Below are 26,901 nucleotides of genomic sequence, written 5' to 3' on the forward strand. Positions count from 1 at the left end.
TATCTGAACAAAAAGGTAAAAAAAAGTATCCAATCTGTGGACATTATACATTATAATGACAGGCATTTCTATTATTTTGTCCACCACGTTTATCTCTGTAATATAAAATAACTATCACTGTACAGGATTGTGATATTTTCTCCAACACCCAGTTTAAGTAACAAATAACTAGTAAAAGAGCAAGTAGAACGTGAATCTTGAAGGACATAAAGGTAAGAGGTTAATCATTCCCGCTGCAGTCCTGGATCTTGGAGTGTAACAGATTGAGCATCGCAGGTAGAGAAGCTGCCATGTGCCTTCATATCTGAGTAGGCCTGACATTCCTCATTTCACACACGATGGGAGAAATTGGCAAATTATACCAATATGTTTCTGTCTTCATCACTCTGATGTATGATGAATCTGTGTGATTTCTCTCTTCCTCTCTCGTTTCTGTCTCTCTGTTGATCAGGCCAATGAAAACAGTCTGCTCAGCGCACAGCTCAAAGGCTTCCCACTCTTCCTCCACTCTAATTTGGGTCTGAAGGACTGCATGGTCAACCCCAAGTCCCCCTTGCTCTTCATCACTCGATCTGGCCAGCCTCTGCCAGGTCCCCTCCCCGGGGAGGACTGGACCGTTTTCCAATCAAACCACTCCACGTACGAACCCGTGTTGCTGGCCAAGACCCAATCGGCTGAGAACATTGCATCGATGGGACAGAACGCTGCTCTGCTCCCCTCTGTGGTGCAGGACCTGGGGCTCCATGATGGCATCCAGAGGGTCCTGTTCGGCAACAACTTGGTCTTCTGGCTGCACAAGCTGGTGTTTGTGGATGCCGTGGCCTTTCTGACAGGGAAGAGGCTGTCGCTGTCTCTGGAGCGCTACATGCTGGTGGACATAGACGACATCTTTGTGGGCAAAGAGGGCACGCGCATGAAGGTGCCGGATGTCAAGGTGAGTTTGTGAGACAGCTGTATTTGTTTGTTGTTTTTTTTTCTCAGGGGTAAGAAAGTTATCAGAATCAAAACTTACTCCACTTATGTATTCATCAACCACTGTTTTCAACAGCCCTTAGCTGAAATGGAAAAAAACCCGCTGCACACATTGCATGAGCTGTCTCTGCCAGTCATAAAGAAAGCCCTTCTTCTCGCTCTTCTCGTTTTGAATGCCTTCGTCCCAGTAGGCCGCTCAAAGCTGACAGGCCCCACTGCTCGCGCTGTCACAGAAGCTGCAGAGCAATGAATATTTCAGGGGCTCAAACACATGCAAAGACGGGTTGAAAAGCAGAACAGACCCTCATCACATATGGCTGCAGAAGGTGTACGTTAAAGTTATGGAAGGAGCATCAAGGCCGTCTTACTCTCAGCACAGCAGCGAGACTTTAGGAACAAATCACACCCTGACAAGACGGGAGAAATCTCCGCCAGTGAGCGAGGATGTTGGGGAGTATCATCCAGTGTGGGGATCAAATGAAACAAACACCCAAATCAGAAGAGAGCAACATATCAAACAGAATGAAGGAGAGGAGTGAGGCAACTGGGAGTGGATGTTGGATGTTTACCGAAAGCAACTTGCAGAATGAAATATGTATGTGGGCACGCATGTGCGCGTGTGCTCGCGATTCCTCATTCGTGTGTGTGTGTGCCATGTGTGCAACACATTATACACTCACCCACTCCTGTTTCTTCCCACTGTTTCAGGCTCTGCTGGAGACACAGAGGGAGCTACGCAACCATGTGCCCAATTTCACCTTCAATCTCGGCTTCTCAGGGAAATTCTTTCACGCTGGTAAGATGCAGCGCCTTAACTGCTGTTGACTCAAGCTGAGATAAGAATCAGCACTAAACTGAAAGAGATAGCACTTCTCACATTGTAAAGTTTGGCTTGGTCTCATCCTTCATCTCCCGTTCTCTTTGTTAATGTCCTGACTTTCCCTCCTACATTGCTCACTCTTAAATTACCTCCCGTTCTGATCACTGACACTATTTACATTTTAAAACGTTTCCTTTCATTTACCACCCACTCTTTTTTTTTCTTTATCATATCTAGGCTCTGACGAGGAAGACCTGGGAGACGACCTGCTGCTTTCCTACGTGAAGGAGTTTTGGTGGTTTCCTCACATGTGGAGCCACATGCAGCCACATCTATTCCACAACCAGTCCGTGCTGGCCGAGCAGATGTTGCTCAACAAGAAATTTGCCATGGTGAGTCACGGGGGGGAGTGAAGGGTCGGTCGAAGGGTCAGGTCACAGCTTTAGCTGAGCACTGTGATTGGAGTTTTTCCTTTTCTGTCCCATTGTTCTTGTTCAGAGTGTCAGTCTCAGTCAACGAGTCACATTACTTACAGACGAAACGATGCCTTGAATGCACTTGTTTTATGTTTTTAAATGGTTTTTGAGAAGTGCTCACTGACGGTCAAAACTGCCTTCCCTGAATCCTGCTTCACATTCAAGACCAGTCGAATGTTGTGATGCTGCAGCAGCACTATTTGAATCCTGCTGTGATGCAGTGAAAAGGCTGCAAGCGTGTTGATATCACTTTTTACATTGGGGAACTTTTATGGCTTCATTCATCACCATTTTTTTGTATTTTCGTCCTCCAGGAGCATGGGATCCCCACGAACATGGGCTATGCAGTGGCGCCTCACCACTCAGGCGTCTACCCTGTCCACATACAGCTGTACGATGCCTGGAAGAAGGTTTGGGGCATCAAAGTGACCAGCACAGAGGAGTACCCGCACCTCAAGCCCGCTCGCTTCCGACGAGGTTTCATCCACAGCGGCATTAGCGTAAGACTATCATTCCCATCTGCAGGCATCTACTGTGCAAAGCCTCATTATCTTGTTTCCTCTGGCCTTCACATTACTTCTCAACGTCCATTATCTTTTCCATCCAATAATTGCTTTGAGCATTTCCTTTTTTCATGTGTTTTCACACATGCTCATCTTCATTCTTTGTCTTTTATTTTCCACTATTCATTTTTCAAGGCCAAAAGTTATTTTTTACTTTTCTTAAGACGTGTCCTCAAAGATGCTGAAGGTGACGGCGTGTTATCCTGCGATTGTTCGTAGTCCCTGCACCTTTGGGTAAACTTTGCATAAACTTTGCTCAGTTAAACAGTTAAATGTTTATCAGAACTAGGGTTCGATCTAAGTGTTTGTAAACAGCCTGCCACTCTTTATGAACCTCTTACACGGCTGTTATGGGGACATCCTGTTGTGTTTTAAGGCAAACGTTGCTTTGACCTTTCTGAGCTGTCGGAGGAAATCCTCCTTCTAATTCAGCAGCACCGCACCACAGATGTAAATGGAAATAAAAATGTAAACTTCCAGTGACCCCATACATCCTGTTTCACTCAGACCTAGTGTCAAAGCAAAGCTACACCACGTGGCCAGAAGCGAAATCATCACTCTCTTTATAATGTAATATACTCAAGAATTGTCACATTAACTGATTGACTTTTAATAATACATGAAAAAAAACGGATATTAATGAGGCAACACGTCCCCAAAAAAGCCAATCATGTCATTAGTCTGGCCGGGCTGCTGTGTAGTTCTACAGAGGAGGAGATGTAATGTAGTCAAGTGAACCAGTCTTGCATGTGACATCTGTGTGAGATGTGCTGCCCTGAAGGCCACAGCACTACAGCAAAGACTGACATCTCTGGCAACAGCATGAAAAAAAGAAAAATTGCATTCAGCTCCACCCTAGTAGCTGGTGGTGATTTATACAGTCAAGAGAATCACATTGAAGTTGGTTAGATTGTATTCAAGAGGTTCTAAAGAAGTAAAGAAAAAAAAGAAAAATCTTATCGGTTTTTTCCCCAGGTTGACCTTCAGCGGTGATAGGAAACAGTGCAGCTTCAGTCCAGTTCCTTTGTAGCGTTGGCATTCAGGCGTTTCTGTGTGTGGTCTCAGTGCTCTGTTCCCGTCCTTGAGATAGTGCAGTCTGAATGGACAGTCTCTGCTGCTCGCTGATGATTGATATTCAGTTCCCCAGACACTTTAAACTGCAAAGGCATTTCCATGAATTTTCATATAGACTCGGTGAGTAAGAGGTTTGCTTTGGCTAGATGAGCTGCATCATATGAATGTTATTGAAAGAAAAACAATGTGTGGGGTAACCGCCGCGCCGCCTGCAGGTAGTGACAGCTCGACTCCGCTCTCAGCAGAGGACTGATGTCCCCTGTGCTTATTTATCACCGCATTTCTTTGCGTTGTGTTGTTTTGTCTTCTCGTTTTGCTCCTTTCTTTGGTTTTAGTGACGTGTTTGTTTATCGCACAGGTGCTGCCCAGGCAAACATGTGGCCTTTTCACACACACCATTTTCTACAAAGACTACCCCGGCAGTCCGAACGAACTGGACAAACTCATCAACGGAGGAGAACTCTTCCTCACTGTTCTGCTGAACCCTGTGAGTCAAATACACAGACACACTTGGAGAACCCTATTCATCTGGTGACATGATGTGAAATTGAAATGAGCAACAGGACAATGACTCATCAGTGCAGCGATGCCTGCATCATGCTTTCTCTTTTTATTCCTTTGTAGTTCCGGTACAATTACTATTATTCATGCTTTGTTGTCAAATATTAAAAGAAAACAATACATGTAATCTGACGCTGGACCAATAAGAGTACACGATTCGTATAGAAGCGGATACATTAGTAATCTGTTCTACTTTTAACTTCCATTTAATCCTCATCCCACTTGTTTCCTCCATCCACAGATTAGTATCTTCATGACCCACCTGTCCAACTATGGGAACGATCGCCTCGGCTTGTACACCTTTAGAAGCCTGGTGAAGTTTGTGCAGACGTGGACCAACTTGAAGATGCAGACCCTGCCGCCTATTCAGCTGGCTCAGAAGTATTTCAGCCTGTTCCCCTCAGAGAGGGACCCCCTCTGGCAGGTGATTCGAAGACACTGATGAGGATAATATCATTCAATGAGCACGTACTTGTTTCCATTCGGTTGGGCTCTGAAACCCACATTTTGGATTAGGTGTACATGTCTTCAGCAGCTTGAGCAGTAACGTTCACAACGTGCTAGCTGATAATGATGCTCTGAAAGAGAACATTGTTGTAACTGCAGGATTCCTGTAAAACAGCGTATGTACCATTCATACACGTTATAGCCAGACATGGTGTGTGTGTGTGTGTGTGTGTGACTTTGGTCATTGTTCTGTCCCGAGGCCGAGGTAGATGCTCAGCGCTCTCTTTTGATGTGCCCTCAAGAGCGTATTTTTAAATTGACACATTTGTTGGGTTGTTGTACCGCGTTTAAAACAAAGCGTCGTTTATCCTTTGTGTGGCTACAGGATCCCTGTGAGGACAAGCGGCACAAGGACATCTGGTCCAAAGAGAAAACATGTGACCGCTTCCCCAAACTGCTTGTCATTGGGCCTCAAAAGACAGGTGAGACAGTACTACAACACCCCCTACAGGACAGAGAGGGGAATGAAAGTAAGGCATTCCATACAGAAGTCTGTAAGTGTCTTGCTTTCACCGCTTTGATTGAAAGCACTGACAAGCACTGGGTGAAGCTAATGGGAAGCTATACTCTCACTTAAACCTAATGCTCTTTTCTTCCTTTGTCCTCTCCATCTTATCTTTATCCCTCATGTTTTTTTTATTTGCTCGCTCAGGGACAACAGCGCTATACCTGTTTCTTGGCATGCACCCAGACCTGACCAGTAACTACCCCAGCAAGGAGACATTCGAGGAGATCCAGTTCTTCAATGGACACAACTACCACAGAGGCATCGACTGGTAAGAAACCGTACTTCAGTATTTTGCAGTGTAGCAGACGGTGTTGCAGCAATTTTCTGACTACAATCAAGTACCATCACACCTGACGGGGTTTTCGTCTGTCAATCACTTGTCTCTGCATTACACTTTAATCTCATTTTCTCATTGAAGTAGCATGTTTCCATTTAGAGAAAATGAAAGAATCAAAACACTCTTCACACACAACTAGCAACACAGTATCTATTTATTAATAGTAATAATAATAATAATAATAATAATAATAATAATAAAAATAACAAAAGAACTCCTAAAGTTTTAATTAATTTAAAGCATTGAAGAATGTACACACTGAACATGAAGTGCAGAGTCCCACGCAGAATGTACTTGATTGGCTGGACATGGACGTGAGTGGGCTGCCCAAACATTAACATTGGATGGTGTTGCTAGATACACTTGTGAGATGCCAAGCCTTTGCACACGTTCAGTTGCCCACGCAGAGAAACTATAATCGTCCACAGAGAGCAACTTAGACGAGATCAGCTGGGCCTACGTGCGTGTAACTCTTGGCGTCTTTGTTTTTGCTGAACGTTAGGTATATGGAGTACTTCCCTCTGCCCTCCAACACCAGCTCAGATTACTACTTTGAGAAGAGCGCCAACTACTTTGACTCTGATGTGGCTGCTCAGCGAGCAGCAGCTCTTCTGCCTAAAGCCAAGATCATCACCATCCTCATCAACCCAGCAGACAGAGCTTACTCTTGGTACCAGGTCTGTCACAGGCGACTCTCAACCACATACATGTCTGTCAGTCTCTGCGTGAAAGTGAACGGCGTAATGTTAACAGGAACTGATTCCATTTTTTATCCTGAAATGACTGCAGCACCAAAGAGCCCACGATGATCCGGTTGCATTGAAATATTCCTTCCATGACGTCATCACTGCAAGCCACGATGCTCCAATCAAACTACGGGTCCTCCAGAATCGCTGTCTGGTCCCGGGCTGGTACGCCGTTCACCTGGAGCGCTGGCTCAACTACTATCACTCCAGCCAGGTATCATAGTTTTGCCAAATAGGTTTTTTTGAATAGATTATGCTTGTTTATGCAGTGCTTATAAGATGTGATGAAGTACTACAGTTTTTTTTACTGATTCATTCATGAGCTGTTTTTACTCATGAATAGAAGAGTTGTATTTGTAAATGTGTTGTGTTTTACAAATAAGACTCTTTCTGTTCTCTCATCTGATACCATTTGTGTCTTATGCAGCTGTTGGTCTTAGATGGACAGATGTTGAAGACTGAGCCTGCCTCAATCATGGATAAAATCCAGAAATTTTTAAGTCTTGCCAATGTCATCAACTACCACAAGATCCTTGCGTGAGTATCCGGTTTTGATTTACAAATGAATACAGAAATTGATTTATTTATTGTTGTGTCGAGCTTAGATATATAATGTATTCATTTCAATGACCAGGTTTGATCCGAAGAAAGGTTTCTGGTGTCAGCTGCTGGAGGGAGGGAAAACCAAATGTTTGGGAAAGAGTAAAGGCCGCAGGTACCCCGATATGAACACTGAGGTATGATCAAATAAAATAAGTTATTAATATTTTTGATATTAAACTTGTATGTTTATTTTTGCTGTATATTTAGATTTAATTTCATCGTACCACTTTTTTCTCTCCTGCAGTCCCAGGGGTTCCTCAGGGAATACTATAGGGATCACAATATTGAGCTGTCAAAGTTGCTCTACAGGATGGGTCAGCCACTGCCCAGCTGGCTCAGAGAAGAGCTGGTCCACACCAGGTAGCAGCACCACAGGGTGGGAGACCTTAGCCCTACAACTGAACCACTTTTCAGGCCAAGTGTTCTGAGATGTTGAAGATTTCAAATATTCTTGATAAAAACTTAACGACATCAAGATTTGAGGACGGGACGACGAACTAGAACTCAACACTGAACTGTGATCTTCCTAGATAAGAAGGCTCACGGTGCATGGTGAGCAAGATGAGAGTGCAGCTAGCTGCTAGCTTCCTCTCTGAGCTTTGGAGATGCCATTTGCTCCAATGATGAGCCTCCACTGTGTCCTGTGGGTGGAGGAAAGGCTCAGTGATGCACAGGAGGGACCTTCAGTGTTTGACTGCAGTGCTTGACTTCCCTGCTCTTCTTCATCGGACCTTCTCTGCTTTGCATGAACTTCTTCCTGAAAATCAAAGAAAGGAGGAAAGGAAAGTAAAAGAAAAAAAAAAAGAAAAAAAGCTCTGAAGCTTGAGCAGCTGTCACACATTCAGGTCTGGAAAATGGCAGACAGAGGACAAACAACAGTGTCGCCTGTATCTCCAGATACGAGTTGCGTTGTTTGGAGCTCATTTAAACGGGCAACACAACACTGGACGACGGCCTGACTTTTTAGAGAGACGTTGGTTGCAGATGCCTTTTGATATATATGTTTTTATGAGAGGAGAACGGAACATCTGGCGTCTTGACTTAGGCTGCATGTTGTAGCCTTACTTGATAGGCCTTGGTAGAATCTAGTTATCTCTTTTACAAGTGCCAGGACAGAGTCTTTATTAAACTATTACGATGTGGACTTTTAAGGTTGTTTTTGTTTTTGTTTTTTTAAAGATGTTTTCTGTTTTGTTTTTTAAGTTTCTGTTATGCTGATGGCAGTGCATTATTGTAGAATGTACCAACTCAACACCTTTAGGTCAGTCATCTCCAATGGGTCAGATGTACAGTACAGTCAGTTAAGTTATTCAGCGCAGCCTCCTCTTTCGTCAGTTCCATGACCAGGGCAGGACAGGTTAGGATAGTTGTTGAAAGCACAATATTTAAGGCACTCAAATGAACGGTGATCCTGAGCATACAGATTACTGGAAAGCACACTAACAAAACGGCTCCTCTTATAATCTGTGAAGAAGATCATAAGCTAGCTACTGTATGTCTAATAGCGCGTTCTGGTTCGACAGACTCAAATAGTGTACAACACACGAGTGTGCATTTCAAAAATCTGTTTTCAGCTTTGAGTTCTTAACAAAACTGTATATTTTGTTTTATTCCGCTAAACAGATGGGAGGTGTGTGTGTGTGGGGTGGGGACACTGTCTCTGGGAAAACCGTGTTATTTTGCCAGGAAACCCAACAATATCCCCATACAGATGTTCAGTTGTTGGTCCAGGTGTTACCACTGCAACTAGATGTCAAGCATAGATAACAAGAAGCTGCTCTTATTGCAATAGTTTTGTACAATGTTATGATGTGATAACAATGCACATGTTGGTCCTTTTTATTTTATGTTTTTGACTTTGTAATGTACATAACACGCAACCCTCAGTAGACCTAAATTATTGAATGTGTTTGGGTTTACACACTCTCCATCAGCCCATTCCTGTAGTGTGAAATGTCAGTGCTGTACTGAGGGGATTCTGGGTCATTTCATTGTGTGGAGATGTGTTGCTGAGATTGTTTCCTCTCATGTCCTCTCACTGCCAACTATTGTACAGAGGTACTGAGTCTCTCCATATAAAGTATTAAGTGATAACACATAACGGCAACGATGGTACTAATCTCCTGGACTGTATGATAAAGATTTGTAATTGTTGTCAATAATTTTTACAGTGTAACTAATATTGTCGGTGCTTTTTAATTTGCAAATAAAACACCACTGTATTTTTCAATAGTTGGACCTTTTTCCTCTCTTAAGTCTTTCCACCGTCAGATTTGAAGAAATGATAAACATTTGACGACGCTTATTTTTTTCGAAACTTGGATCTGTCGGTTCCTTCAATTTGTTCGTCTTTTGGTTTCCCTTCCAGGTGAGGTACTTTCAAGAAGATAGACATTTGAATCTCTCTGATTTACAGGAAACGTGTGTCTGTTTTAAATGCATCCCTGTGTTGTTAAATATAACTTGGAGTAGATTTGTGTCTTTAGTCTTCGATTGATTTAAATTCCAGAAGCAAACCTGCTCTGATGAATCGGAGAGTAAACTGTGCTTCTGTTGCACTTAAAATACTAAATATAAAAACTGATGCTAATGTCTCAAAACTCACATCTTGTCAAAGTTGTTACAGATGGCTATTTCAGAAGAAAAGTGCACTTTTAACACTATAAACCTATCAATTGTTAGTTTAATCATTGCAGTACTTGGCTTATTTTTCCCCTGATAAACAAAGGAAAAGTAAGTATATTAAAAATGTTAAGTATTCACATGTACAATATACATTACATTGTAGTAATAGGTTTAAAAAGAAAAAAGTTTTAAGTTTATTAAATAGGCCTTATAACCAGTACAGATAAAAACAATACAGGCCGCACTATAAACTCTTGATTTCTCTTTCTGTTGTCTGCCTCTATCAACAAGTGATGCTGTGATGCATCTGACCAATCAGAGCTCACTTTCCGTTAACTGCTCTAATGAACCATCCCACATTGGTTTAAAGAGAGGGACTTTCCACTCCCTCCTCACCTTTTACTTGGAACCTGTCTAGTGCTGCTTCCTTGTTCCAAAAGCCATTTATTCTCTTGACCAGCTGAATATTTTCCAGTTTATTCCTGCGGAGGAGCCGAGAGACAAGAGATGGATAACCTTCCAGAAGATGCACCCCTGGAAAGAGGGAGTGTGGCAGGCAGTGAAGAGGCCCTTGTTGGCCGTGTGAGCCCCAGAAGGTGAGAGGACTCTTTTAATTTTCATAACAAATATTGTTCTGGAAGTAGTTATGAAATATGTTCTCTGCTTATAAAGTGAGTTTTTTTCTTTAATTTGTTTTTAAAAGAAAAGGAAAATTAAACATTTATAAATTGCAAAATAGAAAACAAAAAAAAACATTGCACACATATGACAGGTAATTTTCTGTTCACTTCCTCTACACGAGAAGGAGATGTCTGCCTAGTAACATATGATGCAGCTGTCCTCCTATTGGTTCATAATTCACCAGTGAATACTGTGAATAGTTTTAATACTGACTCATAAATAACAATATAGAAAGTTATGTTTAAAGCTTTTTTTCTTAGCTTTTAGCTGTGACAAGTAGACAAAAACCTGGGGGGGTTTTTCCCCCCTCACAACGGTGACTATATCATCTATTCCTTGGAAGTCAATGATTTTATTCATATTACGAGGTAAAATGGAACTAACTTACCAGTTATTTGCAAATAAAACCCTTTAAAATACACGGAAGTTTCACTTTTCTTTAAAGTGAAAGTGTTAAAGAAATGAGTGAGTCACTGTCATTTTTGTAAACCAGTTTACACAAATTAAAAAGGATCTAAATTTTACCAAAATATAACGTTTTTTTTATAAAATCAGTAGAGGACATCCGTCTGGTAAGCAGTGACGCGTAATGTTCTACTGGCTGATTATGAGCAATAATAATATTAAATTATTCAGTATATGAATATAAAATATTCAGGTTTGTTTTTGTCCATATTAGCCTTTTCTGTATATCTGCTAACACTAATTGTTATTATTAAATGCCACACATAGCACTCAAGGAAATCCCCTCCAATTCACTTTAAATGTAGGGATTTTTTTTTTTCAAATAAAATAGTCAAATGTGATGTTGTCTCTTTCCCCACTGCCCTGCACACAGTACGTCCCTGACTGCGTAATCCTCTTTAAATGATATAATCCAGTCTCTCACTCTTTTTTTCTCTCTCTCTCTCTCAGAGGCTCCAACAGTCGTGCTTTTAAGGTGGCAGGACTGACGACGCTGGCATGTTTGCTGCTGGCCAGTCAGGTTTTCACCGCCTACATGTTGTTGGGCCAGAAGCAGGAAATCCACTCTCTGCAGAAGAACTCAGAGAAAATGGCCAAACAGCTGACCCGCTCATCTCAGGGTAATTCGGTTATGTTGTACGGGCATCAGATCTCATCTGAACGGAGGAGGAGGAGGAGGAGGAGGAGGAGGGACAAAGAAAATGTCAAGAGGGAAAGAGGAAAAAAGGAAGTGAAAATGTGCTTTAAGGAACTTGACGCAAAAGCCAGACAGTGAAAGGAAAGGTCCACTGGGCATTCATGCAGGACAGAAGTCAACTGTTTGCTGTATAAGATTTCAAGCAACATCATATAAAGATTCAACTTACATAGTATATGATATATATGTTAAATATTATCTAACTTATCTAAGTTGTTTAGTGCTCTACATCATTATTATTATTAGTAGTAGTAGTAGTAGTAGTAGTATGTGGACTTTTGAATCAGTGACTGGATTTTAGATCTATATCGATACATTCTCATTGCTATTCATACAAAAAAATTAAAAGTGTAACATTTCTCAATCGCTTAAGTCACAACTTAAAGTTTGTTGGTTTTCAGCTTCATCTGCAGTCCGCGTGCCCATGAACAGCCTGCCGCTGATGGATCTCACTATGACTACTGACGACGACTCGGCACTCAGCAAGACGCCACTGACAGTGAGTGTTCACAGGCCGACTGGCAAATTTGAGCAAATAGTCAATTCATGTAACTGTTCTTTTCCCCTCCCATCAGAAACTTGAGGACACTGCTGTTGTCAGTGTGGAGAAGCAGCTGACCGACTTCTTGCAGGTAATATAATGATGTACATTGCGCTCAGTTTACAGTGTGCCCTTACTCTGCTGATGTTGTGCATTAAAGCTCTGGTCTTGTTTTGGAGCAGGAGGTCCAGCTGCCGCAGTTCAATGAGACCTTCTCAGCCAACTTGCAGGGCCTGAAGGAGATGATGAATGAAAGCGAATGGAAGGTGACTCCTCCACGCTCGCATAAAAAAACCAGGAACTTATAAAAATGGACGTTGCAAGTGAATTAAGTTCGTTTACACTAATATTTTTTTTTACTCTGCAGAGCTTTGAGTCCTGGATGCGTTACTGGTTGATCTTCCAGATGGCCCAGCAGAAGCCTGTGACCCACACATCTGTGCCAGGTTATTCCAACCTTCTTAATGTGACTTCTATTGCTGCAGTTAAATAGATCATTTCCATACTTTTGGTGCAAAAACACACCGAAAGAAAGCTAAAACCCCTTATTTTTATTTGTATCCTATCTCTGCACTATTCAGGCTAATACTTGACTAACTGTCCACTCTTGAAGTAATATTTTGCCACATGGCTGTCGAATTTATTTAATGGAATATCAATCACGACTGATCTTCTTTCACTCTTTGCCAGAGTTAATGTGGCAAAGAGTGTAAAAAGATCAGTCGTGATTGATATTCCATTAAATACATTTTACAGCCAGCAGCTATTTGGCTTCTTTTAGTGCTCAGGCCTGCTTCACACTGGATGCCTGTGTGGCGCATTACAGCTGCAGCGTGTCTCACTCCTCATTCGGGCACACGTGTTAACTAATGAGAGCGTTCTCATGCACACACCAATTGTTTTTGGGGGATAGACCTCGCGCCAATTCTTCACATTTTCCACGTCTAAGTTCTTTTGCATACAAAGTCCTGTTCCTGTTTCAAAATAAAAGCAGCCTTTTACTTCCTGATTCCACTCTTCTTCTTTTTTTGTGGCTTTAACTGTAATTTAAGTATTTTTTATGCACCCGCTATGAATGACACATGCAACAATGCACCATTGGCCTAAGACTGTCTATTGCTTTAACTCTTTCCTTATCTATGATCACCAGTAATTAAAAACCAAACAGGTTCATGAATTTGCCGTTGTTGTCTTCTCTTCTCTTTACTCAGCCCCTGCAATTAAGACCAAATGCCAGATGGAGGCTTCCTCTGGTCTTGGGAAGATTGGGTCCTACAGGCCCCAGTGTGATCAGAAGGGCAAGTACTTGCCCATGCAGTGCTGGCTCCCCACCGGCTACTGCTGGTGTGTGGATGAGAACGGCAACACCATTGAGGGTACCAGCATGCGAGGCCACCCCGACTGCCGCCGAGGTAGACGACGCACATTAAAGACTATTTGATTCCCTTGCTTTACATTCAAGGCTGATCATTTAATCATTTATTGTTCAGGTCGTGCTCGCATGATGTTTGCACCCAGGCTGATGGCGAAGACCATCAGCAATGCTGGTGAGAACCTCAGCGCTTAATGCATATGATATGTTTATTTTCAAGATGTTATTGGATGCTACACTTCATCATTTGTTGTTCTTTTTCTTCTCCTCTTTTTTTTTTTTCCCCAGATGAGTGAAGCAAATGAAGTCTGAAGCAATGCGTTTTCCTCAAGCAGTCAGAGCAAGACATGAGAAATCACTTGTATTAAGCTGGGTGCAGCCCTATAATATTGGTTTTATGCCCTTTTCTCTCCAGTATAACTTCTTGATTTTAACTACTTTGCTGGTTGCTTGAAATCAAAGGCCTGTTACCGTGTGCTGATTTTAATCTTTATGTACGTATTTACGATGGCGATATTTTGACTCCCATATTCATAATCTATAGTATTAAGCTTTAGACTGTTCGTTTTTGTAGAATGCTTAAAAGGGTTGGTTCACAGAAAATCACAAAACATTCCCTCACTTTGCCATGCTCGCATCTAGATACGGAGATACTCGGTTGATAAATGGCCGTTGTCAAGACTCTTAACAAAAGCCGTCTCCTGGTACGCTGATAATCCACGGACATTTTCAAATAAATAAATAAATAAATGAATACATTTGTTCCATTTGACACTATTGTGTAGTTTGGCGTCATTCGGAGTAATTACATTGTCTCTCAAAGATGTTGCTTTTGAATTGATTGCTTTGGGCACCACATTCAAATGAAACCAACACTGTCTGCATAGATATTAAAAAGGTTCAGCAGATTTGATTTTGAAAGTAGGTGAATCAACCCTTAAATTAACGCGCACATATAAGAAAGTGACTTTTCTATCGAGGTGTTTGTGTTAAGAGGGATAAACAATAAAGATAAGAATAAACAAAACTGTTCTCATTTTAATACATTTGTCATGTTAATGCTTGTTGAACTCTTTGGATCAAACAAGGCCTGAATAAAATTAAACCTGATAAGTCGCAGTGACTCCACTGACATGTTCCAGTTTCACTTTTCATTGACGTCGACTCGAGACGAGTCCTGACCTGATGATTTTACAGTCACCACGTCGGTCATCGAGGAGAAACGTATCGGTAGGGAGGTAAAAAGTAAAGGCAATAGTTAAAAATGAGGTTAATGCTCACCATCAAATAATCAGCTAATTAATTTAAAGGGAAGAGACAATAAAATATGCTGCAGGGTTTTTTTTTACCAGCTGACCTTCTCAGTGGGGTTTTCACTGCTTCTCCTGCTGCCACTGCTGTGAACTAGTTTGTTTTATCTGCCTGCTTCATTTAGACTGTTGGGGGAAGTGTTGCTTACTCTTGCTCCTCCTGTGATTACATAAAAAGGTCATGCATGTACTGTGTCGAACAAGAACATGGACCTTTGTCTTCTTTAAAGGTGTTGGGCAAAATATTGAACCACTAAGCCACCGCTTGATAATCAGACAGAAAAACTGCATGATGAATGGTCATCCACAGTCAAAGTGCTTGAGGATATATTTTCAAATTAATTATTTTATTGTGGATTTTAACAACTTTTTTTATTAAACGTTTTATTTTTTGTTTTTCGAGGGGTTTATTGCTTAATCATGTCCATTTCTGCGCAGTTTAAATGATGAATCTGTCTCCCATAATGTGGGTGACAGATTGTTGTTGTTGATGTTATTATTCTTCTGCCTCTGTTTGGTCTTCGTGAGGAGAAAAATCGCTTCATTTGTGCAGCACGAGAAGAACGTCGACACAAGTTTTAAACAGTGACAAAAGGAGAGAGAGAGTTGTGTGGAGCTGCTTTAACTGTAACAGACACTTGTTTTTATTTGAAAGTTACACACTGCTGTTTTAACAGTACAACACCAAAGCGTCCCTCTCCGTTTGATGCCGTTTATTGGCCGACTGTCAATCCTGATTAAGTTTTGTTTGTACTTTTTGTTTGATGTTTGCACTACTTTCTAACAAGGCCGCCTTTATAAAGAGTTTATGAGGCGTAACTAATAGAGGAACAATAATTACTGCCTAGCTGGTGTTTTTCCTCTGCCAACCAGTCATGTTGCAGGAAATATGTTCTCAAATCCCCCCCCCCTTCTGTTTCCAGAATAATGATGGTGTAGTTTTTGTAAAATATAACTTCCCTGTGAAGCTGAAATAAGATGTCCAGGATATGAAGTGTCCCTTTATCTAATGAGATCTTTGTGTAACAATATTAGCACAATTATTCTGGAGTAATGGCCAAAAGTGTGCTTTTTTGAGGTCACAGTGACCTTGGCTTCACGTAGGTGGACGATGTAAAAACATAATACACCGCAGGAACAGCTGTTGAGGTAATTATTCTAATTATTTATAGGCAAAACCTTTAGGTTGACAAGTTGTGAGAAATCCCTTTGATTAATTTGATCATTTATCATTTAAATATACACTTTTTTATTGCTCTCATACAAACGAGTTATGTATTATTTGTTTACCATTAATAAAGCCATAATTAACAATTTACAGCCTAATGCCTTATTGCATTACTGATCAGTTTCTAACCAGGACTTACGATGAATGATCTAATAAATGTGACATTTCAGACATGTATATGATGTATATATATATATATATATATATATATATATATATATATATGTATATATATATATATATATATATATATACATATATATATATATACATATATATATATATATATATATATATATATATATATATATATGTATATATAATATATATACATATGATGAATTCTCTCATAATGACACTGTGAAGATGGTTCGATGACATGAAAATCAACAAAGTGCTCAACAAAGTGAGACCTTTCTGTTCGTCTTGGTAACTTAACCCAGATCACTTTTACCACTGAAAGTGGATTGTGGCTCATTAATAATGGAGCTCATGTGTAACAACATCCAAGTGACCCAGGGGCTTTTCTAAAGACATGAGCTGTGGACGTCCACAGTGAACATGGACGCGCCTGTAAGTGCTATTTCTATTCTGACCGCTGTGATATTGTGTGAGGATTACTACAGTGTGTATCACTGAAAGAGATAAGAAGTGTTGTTTTCACGTGTCTTGTGTGACTCGATCCCCGTGTAGATGTCTGCTGGAACTGAAAAGGTTCACGTGGGAGTTGTGTTTACGGGAACACCAGGTAAAACAGGAATGAAAATGTTAAACCTGTAGCTTTGCTGCAGTGTCTGCAGAGATTGGACTGTAAATTAATTTTCTTTTGTCTCTCAGAGGATAAAGACTGTGTTGTTATTAGTGAAGATGGACACAGTGTGGCCTACACATCAGCAAAGAATAAGGTAAAACATTTAGATTTTCTCACAGCCATCATTTAATCTCTTCAAGTCTTCAATGTTTTTGTTCCCACGCAGGAAACAAAGTCCTTCGTCTTTGACCAAGTCTTGAATGTTGACGACATACAGGTACAAAAAGAGCCGAGTCACCGAGTTTCTTTACAGTTTATCTCTGTATCAGATATCTCTGTATTTCGATCTGAATATCTGCAGAGTTTCCACTCTGAGCTCCTGCAGTCTCTCGCTGACTCTGTGTCCAGTGGTTATAATGGAGCTTTGCTGGTGTGTGGAGCGTCCACAGAGAGGATTTGCACTCTGATAGACCACAGTATCATCAAACAGGTGCAGCCTCACACACACACACACACACACACACATGAAAAAACCCATTCTTAAATGAGCCAGAACCAGTGTTTCCTCACTGATGATGTCACTGTCGACTGTCTCTTAGCTCCTGGCAAATCTGTTTGGTCGTATGTTGTCACAAGAGAAAGAAGAAATGTTCATCTCTGTGTCGTTCCTTCAGGTTTGTCCTTGTGTCGACCAGAGAAACCATGAATTATATTAGACACAACATGGCACGGAACAATATGTAATGTTTTATGGTTTCGATGTCAGTTTTATCCAGATGGCAGCGCTGTAGATCTTCTGAGCACCAACCGTCACTCTCTAAAACTTGTCACACACCCAGTCCTTGGAAGGTGAGTCCAAATTAAAATGACTAATAAATCAAGATTCTGTACTGGGCAAAACACCATAAGATTAGTTGTTTCAGCAATGCTATTATGATCATGCGGTATAATTTTTTTTCCCTCAATCACTTTATTGGAAGACACCCAGAAGACACAGGAAACAAAACAGCTTTACAGGTTAAACAAGAATTTAGTGTGTCCTACCCTTACACTTAGAACAATAGCTCAACCCTGGCTCTAGACACTGTAGATAGACAGATACTGTGGATAGAGAGATTATATGTATCTATGGCCCGTTCCTATTACACAAAACTCAATTTATAGACTACTTTTCTTCCATCACAAAATTGAGATACAACCCTAATAAATGTTATTGGAGTTAAACTCATTGACACCAACTTTCAGCCACATTATTCCAATCCAAATAACCAATGACAACAAAATCTGACATAAAAGCTGATGGTGGACTTTTGCACTGCACTGTAGATACGACCAACTCAATTATTAAGACTTATAATAACTTTTGCTTGTAATGAAGTGCATAATATGTTTTTTCCCAGGCTTGTAGGAGGCGTGTGTGAAGTGTGTGTGGGTTCACAAGAGGACGCATGTGCTCTGTATGAGTCATGTAAGGGCAGAATGAGGGCCAGAGGAGGCGTCATGTCCAGCAGGTACAGTATTTCAAATAAACCTGTTTGTGTGATTCACTTTGGACTGGGTTCAAATGTTACGCAGCAGTTTTATCGCTGTATGTTTGTCGCGTTCCCTACAAACCTGTTATTGTTTCAACCTCAGATGCAGCTCCCTGTTCTCAGTGTTGGTTGAGCGGAAGATTCATGTGGAGGAGGAGGAGTTTGACGTTTGCCGCAGCAGGCTGCAGCTGTTCAGTCTGGCGGGAGGAGCCAGCAGGATTGACCTCAGAGGGTCAGTCACACACTCACATACAGCGAGCTATCTACACCTACAACCTAACGTCATTTGTTTAGCCCTGTCCTGTGCACTGTTCACATTTTAACATTTTTCAACACACTTTACATTACAACAAGTATGGTATAGTATTTTATGGTGATATCATCACATTTCTAATTCAGCTCAGTAACAATGGCAATAGTGTGGTAATATGGAGATGATATTACAGTTGTACCATGTCATTTCCAAAGTAAGAGCATGGTAATCAGAAATAGTGTAGGCTACTACCAGTGTAATACCTTCCCCTTTAATATGAAGGGGGATCAAAATGAATGGTTACTATTTTATATGAAATGCATCCTCCCTTGTGTCCCACACACGTTTTCTGTTGTTATTATCAAGCTGTATTACCACAATATTACTTTACTATTACAAATATGATTTCCACACTATTAGCATATTGTTATTTTGCTGCAAATAAAGCATTTGTTGAGTAAGATATCTGGAAGAAAACGACACACCTGTTTCAAGGTCATTCCGTGCAAATAATACAACAGACATTGTGAAAATAATGCCTGTGCTCTTCAAAATACAGTCGAATCTGCAGTTAAGATTGTTTTATAGTTTTAGAGTTAAGGTGAACCAGTTACTCATTCTGCTGTGACGATCAATAAAATGAGCTCAGCAACATTCACACTGAAAAACAAGGCATCCATTTCTGGACGTACTGTTAAAAACACAAAGAATGTAGTGTGTTGGACTCTGTGGTAACAGCTGAATATTCTCCAGAGTCAACCCACTGGCGAAGGTTGTGGAGCAAATTCCATGTGGAACTCCAACAGCTGACACGCTCCTTCCCTTGCTCCTGCATGAGGCCTTGACAGGAAACAGTAGATCATTCCTCGTCTACTGTATTAACCCTCAAGGCAAGTCAAAATAATACCTGTGTCCTAACAACCATAGCTTTACCATGACACTGGTGTTGAACTGATATGAAAATGACTTCCCTCCATACCCATCAGGTCTTCTGGATAATGAGACTCCTTCTGCTTTAACTTTGGCCCAGAAAGTACAAAGTTTTTCAACCACACCCACTGTCGGTCGCTGGTGTCCGAGAGCAACGGAACAAGAGATCCGCCAGAAGATCATGGATCTCCAACTGCTAATGATGTCACAGGGGCAGAGTGAAGATCACAACACCCACAGGCTGGCAGAGCTCACTCAAAACCTGCAGGTATCTCGCATTAATACCTGTGTTTATATGTAGACCCGCACGGAGGACAGAACTAATGCACATCCTGTGATCTATGCAACAGATTGTGAAAAAGCAGTCATGGGAGTGGAGGAGGGAACAGTCGAAGAAGATAAAGGGCAAAACACAGGTTACCTTTCCATACGAGTTCAACAGAAATGATAACAAATGCTATGTGTTCCCGGTTTAATGAATCGAGCGCTGTGTTTCGCACAGATTCAGCAAAGTGGTCGGAGCCCAAATGGCAGCAGGCCCAGCAGTGATTACAGAGAGAGCACTGATGCAATACAGTATTTACAGGACCAGCTGAAAGTAGAAATGGAAGAGCATATCAGAGGTAATATGCTGTGACACATTAGTCATATAGGAGGTATAAATTATAATAAAAATATTTGTGTATGTGTGTGTTCCTCAAACCCATAGAGGGGAGAGGGGACGCAGAGAAAGTCCAGGAGAGAGTAGCAAGAATCCAGGAGCTGAAGGAGGCTCTGAGAGAGGAGACACTAAGAAACAGCAAAGATAAATCTGACCTCTGTCAACAGGTAATGCACCACATAGTAATTGTAAACATACATTTACAGCTGACTGGAGTAGGGGACATGATTACAATGCAGTGCAAATACCTTCTTAAACACATAAATGAGATTCCTGTGTGCCAGAGTGGGCCAGCGACACTAAGACGTTTGTCTTGTCAGTTTAATGATCATTCTCAGATGGAGTACAATAAAGCAAAGGAGCGAAGGCGGCAACTGAAGGAAGATCACGGGAGATTAATCCATGAGGAGGTGGAGAAGATGGAGAGAGACTTGGCAAAGGAAGAGCTACCGGTGAGATAATGAGATGCACTAGTTTAACATTATTCAGTCTGTGATCTATCTTATCAAAGGATGCTGAGTCTCTTTAAATTAATGCAAGGTTGGATTTATGGTCGGCACGGAAAACCTCTGCATTTGCAACTTCATCTTTTTTTTTTGTTGTTGTTCCTTTTTTATTGGTTTCATCCATCCCTCTGCCAGCCAGAAGGACCCCAGAGGGAGCTGCTGGTGCTGACCAGAGAGAGGCGGGTCCTGGTGCTACAGATGGAGGCCTTACGCATGGAGGCCCTGCAGGCTGAGACAGATCTGCAGGAACAGTATCACAGGCACCAAAAGGAGCTGAGTTGTCTGAGGGAGGAGAGTCTACAGGTTTGTTGGAATCATCGCACATCGCTGATCCAAAATTCAGTATTTGTATGTTTTTGTTTAATTAGTTTATCATTTCCTTTGGTGAGTCTCATTTATTTGTATATTGAGGGAGGATTTAACCTGCACTGACAAGTTCTTATTCAGTCAATCAACATATCTGAGTTTCATTATTTAGTAATAACACAATGTAGGATTTGCTCTCAGGTTCCCCCCACAGTTGGTAAATGGTATTGTTTGTTACAAGTGGGCAACATGCATTTGTTGACAAGTCAGACCAGGTACAGTGACCATGTTATACAAATATGATGACACTGTTTTATTGCACATTATATTAGCAAGGTGGAAATCCTACATTGTGTCACTCTGACACAATTAAAATACACAAATGTTACTTTTACACAATTAAAATATATCTCAATGTGATTTCTTGAGCATGTCTTTGGATTTTATCCTCAATGAGCTTTTCACGATATGAAATTCTTGTGACTATTTCCGTCTTCTTTGGTGTTTTTGTGGCAGATGCCATCCATAGTTTTCTCACTGTGCTGATTTACTTATCTGCAGGTGTTCAGAGTGTTTCGTCAGGTAAATGAGGAGCACAGGAAGATGTCGGAGAGCAGATACAGATGTTTGCTGCTGGAGGCTGTGCAGGACGCTGTCTACCTCTCTGCCCAGAACCAGCAGCTGCAGACTGACAACAAACAGCTCCACAAAGGTCAGTGTGTGTTTATCTTCGGCCGGAGTGGCAACTGGATTACAAATACAACTCATAATCTGAAGTAAAAATGTTATGGAAATGCCCAGAAATGATTGGTGTGTTGTTGTTTTTCTTTGACAGCACTGGGAGAGTTAAAGGACGCTCTAGCAGTGAGAGTTGACTCTCCAGCTGAACAGCAGCTCTCTCAATAACAATGCAAATACAGTACAGTGCAAAAGTCTCAGGCCAAATGTGTTGTTTTAGTACTGCTATAATGACCAAACAGTATACAAAAAAACAGATTCTACAGGTTTAAGTGTGATCTTACCCTTAATTAATGTTACTGGTAAAACCAGTAACCTGCATTTGATCTACTATTTCATGTCGTGAAATATCTGTTGTGAAAAAGGACTATTGCACCAGGTGTAGGGGCCCTTCTGATAATTTATCCTGATTATCAGGTGTTGTTAGACTTTTTTCTGCTTGCTTGTTGTGGTTATAGTGATGGTGCACAGGGAGTCTTTTTAAGGGTTCACTGATCATGTATGGATGATTGCATGTTTTTTTTTTTACCGCTATATAGGTTTACAAAAATTACATCACCAGTTTATCCACCTTGAACAAAGGGAATTCCACACAAAGACCAGGTTTGCCTGGACATCCATTCATTGAAGCACTTCCCCCACACCCAGCCGAGTGGCTAAAATCAGGACTGATGTCACTCCACCAGGTTTATTGAGCATTAAATACACATGCTGTATGAGATAAACTCATTGACAGCTTGCTAATACATATATGGCCAACTTTCAGTCACATCATTCCAATGCAAATACCAATGACCACAGTATTGGACAGACATAAATACGTGACTTGCCCTGAGACTTTTGCACAGCACTGTATGTTGTTGACAAGCATGATTAACACACATCATTAAGTACAATCCTGTTTCAGAGGATTTATTTGTTATAGGTAAAACACAGTACATTTTCTTCGATGTTTGATATTAACCCTGGCAGAGAATGTGACAAATCACAAAAACACAACAATAGCAGCACTCTTCAGACATGTTTTACTGAAGACAATCAATCCATGTCTTCTTGCATTGGGTATAACGTGACAATAAATAAAGCTAAAATAAGATGCAAACTTCCATGTTTTGGATTCTCGAGCCAAGTGCAGTCAGAGACTCAGAGGGCAGTGTGACAGAGGGCAGGGGAAAAGAAGAATTGAGAAAAAATAACTCAGAAATGTAAGGAGATGTAGGAGGTAATGACACTGAGCTGAATGGACCATGTTTGCCATCTTCTACTTGTAATAAAGGTAAGCTGCCAGTCCAATCATTGAAACAGGCAGGGGGAAATAGTAAGTCAGTTGGAGACCTAAAGCAGCCCAAGACATCAGAGCATTAACCAGCATGGAGCAGGAAATGACAAACAGTCGAGTGATCCCGTTGCCGTGCTTCAGCACAACCGACATCAACAGTCCGTTAGCGGCTTGGCCTGCTATAATGACCCACACTAACACAGAGTATCCTTCCAGAAAGCTCTTTTCACTTGCGACAGAGAAGAAAGAGAGTCCATTGATGGCCACACCAAATACATAGAGGTAGAGATTCTGCAGACTTAATGGCAGCTTCTGGCTCTTCAGCACCTTCTCTGTGTAAACTGCTGCCAGCCCCGAAACACAGCAATAAATCAGCACAAGGAAAAGCCCCCAAGCTGTGATATGAAGCCTCGTACCTTCCTGGACCTCAGGCTTCTCAAGATCCCCAAAATCTAAGGTGCTGTAGCTGTGACACACCCCTGCACCCGTGAGGAGCCCCAGGCCCAACCACTGAGCAACCCGCAGCCTCTTGCCCAGGCAGACAGAATACAGCAGGGCAGTAGTGGCTATTTTCAGATTGGAGAGGACTTGATATGAACTTGGGTCCATGTAGGCCTGCATGTTGACTATCAAGTTGTTATTGAGGGCATAAAGCATGGCAGGGACTGCATATGGGGCCACAAGCATGAGAGATGGAGGGGTGCGTAAGGAGGATGCACCCCCAGTTAGAACAAGAGTCGCCAGAGAGATGAGGAGTTTAGTCATCTCAATCATGACAACACACGATGAAGGATTGAAAGGAACTTGCCCATCTACTTTGGTGAGAGTGATGAGTGGTGCATGAGAGCCATAGATGAGGACCATCAGTCCCAAGAGGAAACCCCACTGAGTCCTTTTCACCCACTGTCTCCTAATCGTTGCTGGGGAACTTGTCCCCTCAGCATGAATCACAATCATCCTTAGTGATGCAAAAGAAAATGCTTTTAATATCTAACAAATACTATAGTGCAACTTTAGGCCATCTTTTAATAGGCAACTCTTTATCGCAAGCAATTTAAACATCATAAAATACTTAGATGTGCCATTCTGTGTATAACTCTATATGTATATGTTAAAGATGTAGGAAAGATTTGCAAGGACTCAAACATATATTGAGCTAAGATAATTGCTTAAGGCAACAAAACCAAAAGAAGTAACTTTGTAGGCACAAAGTGTTCCATATTGTGAAGCAAAAAGTAAACATGAAACAAAATAATACGTTACAAAATCCAGTCTTTTAACATTGAGTCCCAAATAGAATTCCAGTAATGGCAAGAAATCTTGAAGGCTGATCAGTCACAGCCACTGACAAATCAGCAGCTGCAACACTATCTCCCTCTTGTGCCACAGTAACAGACTGTGAGGTTTGGCAGTCAAACCATTATTTTGGTCCTTTTTTCAAGTTGTTCATATAATCTTTCACAGTCTTTTCAATGTTGGGCATTTGATAGTTCTGTGCCGCATATATGCCAGTAATTGTTCCCATCAGCACTCCCAGGATGGCTGAGGAGCGAAGCTTGGCCACCACATATCCAGCCAGAAAGCCCTTCAAAAATGGAGATCCTAACACAGAGCTTCCCTACAAGAGAAGGAAAAGGCTTTTAATTATATTACTTAAGAACTTGTGGTAAACATGCAATAACAAATACTTTCAAATTAGAGCTGCAACTAACTAATTAATCTGTCGATTATTTTCTAGAATAATCAATTGATTGTTTGGTCCATAAAATATCAGAAAACCTTGAAAATGTTCTCAAATGTCTTGTTTTGTCCACAAACCAAAATGATTAACTTTTAATGATTTATTTTTTATCCAGAGCATAGAAATGAAGAACATGACAAAAATAGATAGTGACAAGTGGAGTAAAAGTTGATAGAAATATAAATACCAATGTACAGATACATGAATTGTGTACTTGAGTACCAGTGTGTAATGAAACAAAGTAAAAAATACTTTGTTACATAACAACACTGATACACACACACACACACACACATATATATATACGTTTTTGTGGATAAACCAAGACATTCAGAAATTGCATTAGACAACATTTTCTTGACCAAACGCCTTGATAATTAATTAATCGTGAAAATAATCAAAAGCTCCCGCTGTAAAACCGGCTCACCTGGGGGATTCCTTCAGAAACCTCGCTTTCCACTCGCCTCTGAATCTGCTCCAATTGACTTTTTAGCAGTGTCAGATCTTTCAACTGCTTCAGAGGATCCTGGAAAACAAACAACGGAACACCAGCGTGTCGCGTTAAGCAAGCAAACAGAGGGACCAGTGCTAGTTAACGAGGCTACATAACTCCACACAGTCTCTGTGGAAAAACACTAAAAATGTCAGTTACTAAAAGACTTCCCTTCAGCGAAACAGCAGAATAGTTTCCTCTGAGTTTGCTGTTTAGCTAACAAAGTTAGCAGCTCGTGAATCGAGCAGTTTGGTTCAGAATAAACCCCCGGCCCCGTCATCTTAATGTAATACTAACACAGAGCGTCTGCTGGTAATATACAACGTTGTTGTTGTTGTTGTTTTTAATCCTACTGTAGTAATTGTTGTCTTAAGACGAAACGTGTGACTTGACTTGGTTTAAAACTACAGCACAGACTCTCACTCACCTTGTCATTCGCCATCTTTGCTCTGTGGGGTGATGCGTGTTTGACTCATACGCCTGAACTGTTGCATTTGCTCGATGAGTTTGATTGATTCGTTTGGTCTAGATTTGTTCCCCTTTCTTTTTTATATGTTTATTATTTTTATTTAAATTGTAATTTATTTAATAGCATTTATTTTATGTTGTTGTATATGTGATATTTTTGTTGTACCTAATAGTCTGTTGTAGTGTTATTTTAAATCAAATGTCTTAGCGTGTTGTAAATTAGAAAACATTTTCAAAGAAAAAACGAAATAAAAAATAACTCTCTCTGTAAATTGCATCTTGACCTCAAGTTCTTTATTTTTTATCTTGTGAGTTAACACGTTAAACTGTGGAGAAATCACTATTGTTTTTCACCTGACTTTGCCTTTTTATCATGAAAATAGGGATGATGATGCTTTTTTTCTTCATCACTCTGATTCTGTTTTTATAAGCAAAGGTTCAAGCAGGTATGTGCATCTGTTTCTGCCTGTCTCAGCACTCAACAATCATTTGATATCCTCAAGAAATTATATAATATTTTATCCCTCTTTAGTCAGATTAAGTGTTCTCTCTACTTTTTGAAATCGCATCTCTTTTTTGTCAATGAGAGGCTAAGAGATTGTGCATACATCAAGTATTTGATTACCTTCTAATAGCTTGTTATTGTTATTTACAACTGAGCCCACATTTTTTGACTGATTCAAATCGGTTACTGTTTCAAAGTAAAGTGTTAACACTATTTGACCCATTCGTTGCCAAACATCACAGACCAAATTTTAAAATCTTCTGTAGCTCAAAAAAACATTAGATCACAACTCCGATCGACACACACAAAACTATGGGATAGATTATTTCAATACATAAATGTTATTTATTTTAAAAACAGGCAGAAAGCTTTGGAAGTCTTTGCAAGAGTGCAAAAAACATTCTATAAATTATCATACAGATCCATCCAATTTCAAAATTAACCATAAATACTTTGTTGAATATGTTTGACCTCTCATCGTGCAGTATCTATATAGCCCAACAGGGGGCGATCACTGTTGAATATGCAGCAAATGAAAGCTGCGCCCACTAGTGGCCACAATCTGTACACACGGGGACGCACGCCTAACTTTCACGTGTTAAAAACGTTCTCTGTGATTGGCCCCTTCTTGTTTATTCCAGCATTTGATTGG

At 40.8% G+C, this 26,901-nt stretch overlaps 5 protein-coding genes across 5 annotated transcripts in view; 3 read left to right on the forward strand and 2 right to left on the reverse strand.

Moving 5' to 3' along the window:
* Positions 1–8,291, forward strand: part of LOC122778390 (bifunctional heparan sulfate N-deacetylase/N-sulfotransferase 1-like) — a 36,359-nt gene extending 28,068 nt beyond the window's left edge. The window contains exons 3-15 of the mRNA XM_044040241.1: positions 452–934; positions 1,681–1,768; positions 2,030–2,184; positions 2,583–2,768; positions 4,264–4,392; positions 4,708–4,890; positions 5,299–5,395; positions 5,626–5,749; positions 6,321–6,495; positions 6,608–6,778; positions 6,992–7,101; positions 7,199–7,301; positions 7,412–8,291. Coding sequence (XP_043896176.1) covers positions 452–934; positions 1,681–1,768; positions 2,030–2,184; positions 2,583–2,768; positions 4,264–4,392; positions 4,708–4,890; positions 5,299–5,395; positions 5,626–5,749; positions 6,321–6,495; positions 6,608–6,778; positions 6,992–7,101; positions 7,199–7,301; positions 7,412–7,531 — 2,124 coding nt within the window. The 3' untranslated portion in view covers positions 7,532–8,291. The remainder of the gene's footprint in view (positions 1–451; positions 935–1,680; positions 1,769–2,029; positions 2,185–2,582; positions 2,769–4,263; positions 4,393–4,707; positions 4,891–5,298; positions 5,396–5,625; positions 5,750–6,320; positions 6,496–6,607; positions 6,779–6,991; positions 7,102–7,198; positions 7,302–7,411) is intronic.
* A 1,888-nt stretch (positions 8,292–10,179) lies between these two features.
* cd74a (CD74 molecule, major histocompatibility complex, class II invariant chain a) lies at positions 10,180–14,664 on the forward strand. Its single transcript, XM_044040898.1, has 9 exons — positions 10,180–10,388; positions 11,389–11,558; positions 12,037–12,134; positions 12,211–12,267; positions 12,359–12,442; positions 12,544–12,622; positions 13,388–13,588; positions 13,667–13,723; positions 13,837–14,664. The coding sequence occupies exons 1-9, from the start codon at positions 10,300–10,302 to the stop codon at positions 13,842–13,844; spliced, it is 843 nt and encodes a 280-aa protein (XP_043896833.1). The 5' UTR covers positions 10,180–10,299; the 3' UTR covers positions 13,845–14,664.
* A 4,952-nt stretch (positions 14,665–19,616) lies between these two features.
* si:dkey-201i24.3 (golgin subfamily A member 8K) lies at positions 19,617–22,581 on the forward strand. The gene is made up of 8 exons (XM_044039489.1): positions 19,617–19,820; positions 19,903–19,968; positions 20,055–20,175; positions 20,262–20,380; positions 20,534–20,665; positions 20,855–21,022; positions 21,587–21,737; positions 21,861–22,581. The coding sequence occupies exons 1-8, from the start codon at positions 19,734–19,736 to the stop codon at positions 21,929–21,931; spliced, it is 915 nt and encodes a 304-aa protein (XP_043895424.1). The 5' UTR covers positions 19,617–19,733; the 3' UTR covers positions 21,932–22,581.
* A 68-nt stretch (positions 22,582–22,649) lies between these two features.
* slc35a4 (solute carrier family 35 member A4) lies at positions 22,650–24,097 on the reverse strand. The gene has a single exon (XM_044039488.1). It carries the CDS (start codon positions 23,997–23,999, stop codon positions 23,025–23,027), a length of 975 nt encoding a protein of 324 aa, XP_043895423.1. The 5' UTR covers positions 24,000–24,097; the 3' UTR covers positions 22,650–23,024.
* On the reverse strand, positions 24,006–25,796 carry LOC122777995 (SLC35A4 upstream open reading frame protein). Its single transcript, XM_044039490.1, has 3 exons — positions 25,704–25,796; positions 25,211–25,309; positions 24,006–24,660 (listed from the first exon to the last, which is right to left on the reverse strand). Exons 1-3 carry the CDS (start codon positions 25,716–25,718, stop codon positions 24,463–24,465), a joined length of 312 nt encoding a protein of 103 aa, XP_043895425.1. The 5' UTR covers positions 25,719–25,796; the 3' UTR covers positions 24,006–24,462.
* Between the last annotated feature and the right edge of the window lie 1,105 nt (positions 25,797–26,901).

This window comes from Solea senegalensis, linkage group LG12, assembly GCF_019176455.1.
Source record: "Solea senegalensis isolate Sse05_10M linkage group LG12, IFAPA_SoseM_1, whole genome shotgun sequence".
Lineage (NCBI taxonomy): Eukaryota > Metazoa > Chordata > Actinopteri > Pleuronectiformes > Soleidae > Solea > Solea senegalensis.